General features: G+C 38.1%; 1 protein-coding gene across 1 annotated transcript in view; it reads left to right on the top strand.

Annotated features, from left to right (window-relative positions):
- ube2h (ubiquitin-conjugating enzyme E2H (UBC8 homolog, yeast)) overlaps positions 1–6,043 on the top strand; it is a 29,541-nt gene extending 23,498 nt beyond the window's left edge. The window contains exon 7 of the mRNA XM_065284889.2: positions 2,229–6,043. Coding sequence (XP_065140961.1) covers positions 2,229–2,353 — 125 coding nt within the window. The 3' untranslated portion in view covers positions 2,354–6,043. The remainder of the gene's footprint in view (positions 1–2,228) is intronic.
- Positions 6,044–7,708: the final 1,665 nt, after the last annotated feature.

Genomic DNA, 7,708 nt, shown 5'->3' on the forward strand with positions numbered 1-7,708 from the left:
ATCCTACGTTTGCCTACAGTAAATGTGTGGTGTACAACCACACTGCTTTGGCTACCCATTATGCACCTGAGCATGATCTTTCATTTCCAGTGTGACAGATGAGCTTTGATTTTCAACGTCTTTATTAGATTCATTATTCAGACTGCCAAATTGAGAACAATATTGTCTCAATTATATGTTAAAATGCAACGTAATTTCTAAGATCAAGTCTGTGGGTGCATCCTGATTCAAAAGGCTGCGTCCTCTGAAGGCCAATGATGTTGCGACCAAGGCTGTATCAAAGCCTCCAGATGTAGCCTCCAAATGCGTCTTTCATTTTCCGTGAAATGAAGGTTCCATCTGATACATTGACACTCCCAAGTTTCAATGTGCGCGCCTGTGACGTCTGTGGAATTTTAAAATAAATGCTCATAACAGTAGTTAAATAAAAGTGTATATTTTGCAAGTTAAAGGTCCTTGTCACTTTCACTTTTATAAATGATGTTTTAAAGTAAATTGATATTCCTAGTGTAACACTGTGCATGTTGCATTTTACTTTTGTACATTTTTAAGGATGGTAAATTTGATATACTGTTGGGTAGTTTAATCTGCATCAATGCGTCATATTCTCTTAAAAAAAAATGGTTAAAATTGTTACAAGTCTAACGCTGCGTACACTCCAAACACGAAACATTGCGTTCCTCACTCTAGATTATTTGCGGGATTGTACTTTGTGTCATGTGAATTTTTCCTTTAAATATTTTCAACTTGCGCGAAGATGCGTTTAATGCGAATAGCGCATGTTTTTTTTGCGGCATGTCATTCGCATCGCTTCGTGCGATTTCACATCTATTTGCGTCTTTGCATTGACAATATATGTAATCTACTTGGGCAAATTGTTGAATTTACGCCCCATAAATCGTCTTTGCTGCAATGTCCTGCTGACACGCGCAAAGATGCATTTAAGGCGAATAGCACGTGTTTTTTTGCAACATGTCATTCGCATCGCTTCGTGCGATTTCACGTCTATTCGCATCTTTGCATTGACTTGGGATGTAATCTACTCGCACAAATCGTTGAATATACGCCCCATAAACTGTCTCTGCTGCAATGTCCTGCTGACACGCGCAAAGATGCGTTTAAGGCGAATAGCACGTGTTTTTTTGCAACATGTCATTCGCATCGCTTCGTGCGATTTCACGTCTATTCGCATCTTTGCATTGACTTGGGATGTAATCTACTCGCACAAATCGTTGAATATACGCCCCATAAACTGTCTCTGCTGCAATGTCCTGCTGACACACGCAAAGATGGATTTAAGGCGAATAGAGCATGTTTTTTTGCGGCATGTCATTCGCATGCATTCGTTCGAGTTCACATCTATTCATGTCTTTGCATTTACTTGGGATGTAATCTACTTGGGCAAATTGTTGATTTTACGCCCCATAAATCGTCGCAAAGATGCGTTTAAGGCAGATAGCGAGGTTTTTTTGCAGCATGTTAATCGCATTTTATCGTGCGATTTCACGTCTATTCACGTCTTTGCTTGACTTTCTATGTAATCTACTTGACCCCATAAAACGTCTCTGCTGCAGTGTCCTGCGGACACGTGCAAAGATGCGTTTAAGGCGAATAGCACATGTTTTTTTGCAACATGTCAATCGCATCGCTTCGTGCGATTTCACATCTATTTGCGTCTTTGCATTGACAGTATATGTAATCTACTTGGGCAAATTGTTGAATTTACGCCCCATAAAACGTCTCTGCTGCAGTGTCCTGCGGACACGTGCAAAGATGCGTTTAAGGCGAATAGCACATGTTTTTTTGTAACATGTCAATCGTATCGCTTCGTGTGATTTCACTTCTATTCGCATCTTTGCATTGACTTGGGATGTAATCTACTCGCGCAAATCGTTGAATTTACGCCCCATAAAACATCTCTGCTGCAATGTCCCGCTGACACGCAGGGTACACGGGAACAGCAGGTGACGCAACTACCTCTGTAGACTAGACAGTCTCATTTCAATTCGCTTTGTGGACTTCAGAGGCTGCATCCTTTAAAGACCCAAGAACTCACCTTCAAAGTTTGTGTCCTTCGAAGGATCCAGCCTTCGAATCGGGACGTACCTTATGTCTACTGCAAAATATTCCTTATTTACAAACAAAGCCTAGGTGATAGTAAACTAATTTTGTGCACACTATAAAGGTATCATTGTTCTTGTCTGACTATATGCGCCCTTTTTTCCCAGAATACATCCAGAAATATGCAACAGAGGAGGCCCTGAAGGAGCAGGAGGAGGGAGCAGGCGACTCCTCATCAGAAAGCTCCATGTCTGATTTTTCAGAGGACGAAGCTCAGGACATGGAGTTGTAGTTAGGGGCGAGCTTTTCTCCCCTTTACCACAGAGACTATATGATTTCCTAACCATGCGAAGCAGACTATAAAGATTCATATTTAAACAAGGTGATTTTTTTTATCGTTATTATTATTACTAAACCAGGATTTTTATGGATATCTAGCGTTGACGATGAATACGGCACCCTCTCTAGGTGTTCTGTCTCTACTTTCTGGTGGTTGTTTTTTTTCTCGACCTTTCTTTCGCTCTCTCACTCGCTCTCTCCGTCACCCCACCAAAAGAAAGGCTTGTAGTGTATCCCCACGTCGATAGCCACATAGCCGGAATGCATGTCATCGCCCCCCGATCCACCTTTTCCTGGCTGACCGGATTATAACAGAGGCTGTATCTTTAGCGGGGGTGCCCAAACTTTTTCTCCTTTGTGATGTCACTAATGTATCGGAGACGCCTGCTGGTTCTGTCCGTGACGCTGTGATGTGTAACCCCCTCGGCTTAGGCGACGGTCTTCGGGTGGAGTTGTTGCTGTGGGATTGGACGCATTTTGCCAGATACGCCTTTGTTTCTTCGTTTGTACCTTCCCAGTCCAAGTCACTTGTTTTTTGTTTGTTTTTGTTTGTTTTGCAGCTGTCTGTGTGTGTTTTTTTTTTTAAATGACGATAAAAATGTTAGCCGAAGGAAAATGACATTCATTTTGTTGATTCTAGTTCATTTCTCTTCATTGATATTTTATGTGGGGTCTCACCTTGGGAAACATCTGATGTTTTGTCATGCTGTACAGTACGATGATAATCTGGATTTTACGAAACGCACCTTTCGCTCACTCATGGATGGATGTTACACTGTAAGAAAAGATTTGTTGGTTTAACTAAAATGCGTTACCTGATAGCCTTAATTTTTATGTTTTGTCAACTAATATTTTTAAGTTGAATTAATACAATTTTAAGGCAACCGGGGAAACTTATGTTTTTAGGTTAAACCAACTTTTTATTATTTACAGTGAATGGCAGGGTAGATGGCGCTGTAAATGTTTTTGCGGACGAAAAAGAGGCTGTGAGCGTTACATGTACAATTTTTTTTGGTTTTAACTTTGATTGATTATTTTTGAAACACATATTGTTAATGCTTTTAATAGCAATGACAAAAAACTATTACTGTGGTTCAACTTAAAAAAGAACCTAGGCCCTAAGGTGACATTGGAGTAAAAAAATCGAAAGTTTAGTTTCATGTGCTCACGTAAAAAGTTTCGCGTGCTCATGTGTAACTTTCATGTGGTCACGTTAAACCTTAATGTGCTGAATTTTTCTAAAAGTTTAGTTTCATGTGCTCACGTAAAAAGTTTCGCGTGCTCATGTGTAACTTTCATGTGGTCACGTTAAACCTTAATGTGCTGAATTTTTCTAAAAGTTTAGTTTTGCGTGCGCACGTGAAACTATGGCGTGCACACGTGAAACTCTGGCGTGTGCACGTGAAACTTTCATGTGGTCACGCAAAACCTTAACGTGCTGAATTTTTCTAAAAGGTTAGTTTTGCGTGGGCACGTGAAACTATGGAGTGCGCACGTGAAACTATGGCGTGCGCCTGTGAAACTTTCGCGTGCACACGTGCGTGCGCGAAACTTAACGCGATAGTTTCACGTGCGTGTGCGAAACTAAACTTTTCCCCTTAGGGGCTCCGTAAAAAAGTAAGTTACCTGGTTGTCTTAAATTTTTTTGTTATTTTAACTTAAAAAAAGAACAATTGTGTCCAACTATTGAAACTTTCAAGTGCTCACACGAAACCTTCATGTGCAGATTTCTTTTTTAAAGTTTAGTTTCGTGTGCACGCGCGATTGTTTCAGGTGCGCATGCGAAACTAAACTTTATAACATTTTTCTCCATGTCCCCTTAGGGGCTCCATAAAAAAGTAAGTTACCTGGTTTCCTTAAAATTTTGAGTTATTTTAACTTACAAAAAGAACAATTGTGTCCAACTAATATTTTTGAGTTAACTAATATTTTTAAGTTGAATTGACTCAAATTTTTAAGGCACTTTTTTAAGTTTAACCAACAAATCATTTTTTACAGTGTGGGGTAATACAAGCATGAAAATTTAACATGACGTGAGCAACCTGTCCCTCGCAGCTGAGTTTTCATTTGGGATAAATGATATGCCGTCTACCCTGACTAATGGGATCAATCCCACAATCCCACTCCAGTGTGACTACTGAGGAAAACCTCACAACTCCCTTTAAAATCTCTCGAGTGTCTTTTAAAGACAGCTGACATGCAGAGATTTGGCATCAACATTAAGCTCTTACTGTGGAAGCCCTACGACACAAACCATGGCTGGATTTGAAGACTCTTTGTCATCCGACCTTCCGCAATGATCTCAAAATGTCCAGGAAGTGAAACAAAGAAGAGTCTTTATTTTTAAGAAAGTACAGTCTGTTCCTCTGTCCATCTTTCATTTTGTAATAACAACGAGTGTTTGTCTTTTTACGTTTACCGTCTCGCACCCTTTTTGACTCATTGTGGTTTGATGCGGAAGTGGAGTAGTGGTGTAGAAAAGTTGCTAACATTTGTACAAATCATCTTTCCTATTGCTTGTGCATAACTATGATAGCTGTCGTTAGACCTCACGTAGATCTAGTTAGTTTACTGGGTGGTGAAGTTGAAATTAATGTTTAGGTTTTATGTAACCTGCTTGATGATTAGGTTTGGTAAGATCTGATCTGCCTCCATCAATTACGACTTACAAAAAGAGTTTTTTGGGTTTTAGTTAACATTTACTAATACGGAGGGGAGGCGGTGTGGAAACGGCAGATAATTTCTGTATAAAAAACACCTGCAGATGTCATCACTTTGCAGATTTTTATATTTTCAGTATTGCAGATTCATTCATTGTCCGGATACAAAAAAATAAGCTTACAAAGATGACAGACCTCGGTGGAATAGCATAAAGGGTGGGTTTTCGCAATTCGGATTGTGTGGTTTTTTTCTAAGCTGCCAATATTTATCTTCTGGAGTGAGTTTTTCATTCTTCTGTTTTTCTTTTTTATGAAATCAATGTCGAATGGGCGAAAGCCTGTGTCAAGAATTGGCCGAATAGTGCAATGAAGAAAGTTTCAAATATTTCCCATATTTTTTTTTTTACAAGGACACCAAATTTCTCACCTGTATGCAGTATTGTGTTTAAGTGAGAGGAGGCGTGAGATGTGGACTGACAGATATTTTTTTTATTTTTTAAATATAGATGGCTTTGTTTCACATGCAACACTGCCTTTTTACCCTCGTCTCTCAGATGCATAAAAATGCATCTCTGCTGTCCAAACCCTGCCTCTCTTTATTTCATTTCTACTTCATTATTGCTCCCTGGATTTAAAGGTTTAATACGAGAGGACATTTAGTTTGAATAATTGTTTGTTTGTTTTTAATGTAAGACTCAAATTGATTTGAAGAATCTCGAATAAACATGTATAAGTGTGCTTCCATACGTTTAATTTCATAATGATATTGAGTTTATTATACTAATTCCTGGATTCCTTTTTTCCCATGTCAATAAAACCGAGGCACCCATCTGAAGCAGGTAATGCTATGTTGATGTCTGCGGGCGCTCTATTTTTTAAAGTTAAAATTAATAAATAATTACAATGTGACCTTTGTGTCCACAGTGCTTATATACGCACACAAACATCTACATGCAACTCGTTCTTAATGTCAAGGTCCGTTTGTTTAAAAGAAGGATGAGAGAGAAGAGTTTTGTCTTCCGGCTTCTTGGCCAATGGCATCGCGTCTCCTCTTGCGTTTGTGTTGACCCGTCGGTGTTGACCAGCTCTCCAGTGCACTTTTGCATGCGTCTGGTGTAGAGATCAGTCTAGTTAAGTCCTGGCTGTGTCCACTCATTTAGTTTTATACCTGTACTTCAAGAGGGTGCTTGGACATGGGGCTCGTGTGGGCACACAGCATGGATTTTTTTAGTATCTGTATCTAGTACCTAGTGTGTGATACGCTGATAAAAAAATACAACTTTTTTATCCCAGGTATTATGGTAATTTTCCCCTTTTATTTCCTTATCCATTAATCTCTTTATTTTTGCCATTTCGTTTTTCTTTTGCATTGTGACGTGGGCATGCCTGTCACAAATGACAAATGCTCTTTATCTATAGGATTATAATCTCTTAAATAGCTGTGTACAGTAAACTGTAATAACTTCTTTTTTAATAAAATATTAAATGTGTACAAACTGTGTTGCATCTTTTTTTGTTACATAAACATAATTGTGAATATTGACATAATTGTGTTGTATTTGTTAACCTCCTAAGGCACGAGCTTTGGTTTGGCTTTGCATTTTAGATTTCTTCCAGATATTTGGGGTTAGGAAGAATCAATAAATATAATAACCAAATATTTTTCTTTGAACATGAAGCAGTGTAAGTGTCCACGTTTGTGTACAACAGGTTCCAGATACACAAAATTAACTATTATGGGGCAAACATCAAAAAAAGTTTTGTCAACATATGTAACATACCAAAGTACGAAAGGTTTTGTTGAATCATGATTTGTAAGTTAAAACGTCCATTTTACGAACAAATCTGTGCGTATGCATGCTTGGTGAATGAGACCCAATGTCTTAGGAGGTTTATGCATTAGATAATAATGAACAATACTTATACAGCATTTACTAATATTATTCAAATAAAAAGTTGTAACGGTTAAAGGAAAACACCACTGTTTTTCAATATTGTACCATGCTCTTAACTCAACTTAGATAAATTAATGCATACCTATATTTTTCAATGCGTGCACTTGTAATCTTTGTACAGCATGTCGTGAATGTGTTAGCATTTAGCCTAGCCCCATTCATTCCTATGGCTCCAAACAAAAGTTTTATTTTGTGCTACCAAACTTACTCGTGTAACTACTCATGTAACAGTCTTTAAATAGGGAAAACATGGAAGTGTTTGGTGGATTCTAAATTCATTCTTGTTTGGAGCCATAGGATTGAATGGGGCTAAGCTAAATGCTAACACATTCACAAGATGCTGTACAAAGATTAAAAGTGCGCGCAATGGGAAAAAAAAGTATTAATTTATCTAAATTGAGGTAAGAACAAAGTAAAAATTTTAAAAACGGTGGTGTTTTCCTTTAACATTAGTTTATGCATAAATAACTGTATTGACATTAACTAACTTTAATAAATGATGATTATATATTGATCATTTTTAGTTCATGTTAGCTAAGGCCCTTTACTTATGTTAACAAATACAACCATGTGTTATATTTAAGTATTGTGTTTGGGAATGAAAAGGTCATGGGTTTGATCCCAGGAAACACACACAGGAAAAATATATAGGTTGGATGCACTGTCAAAAAAAAGGTACAAAGTTGTTCCTTT

This window comes from Paramisgurnus dabryanus, chromosome 1 (assembly GCF_030506205.2).
Source record: "Paramisgurnus dabryanus chromosome 1, PD_genome_1.1, whole genome shotgun sequence".
Lineage (NCBI taxonomy): Eukaryota > Metazoa > Chordata > Actinopteri > Cypriniformes > Cobitidae > Paramisgurnus > Paramisgurnus dabryanus.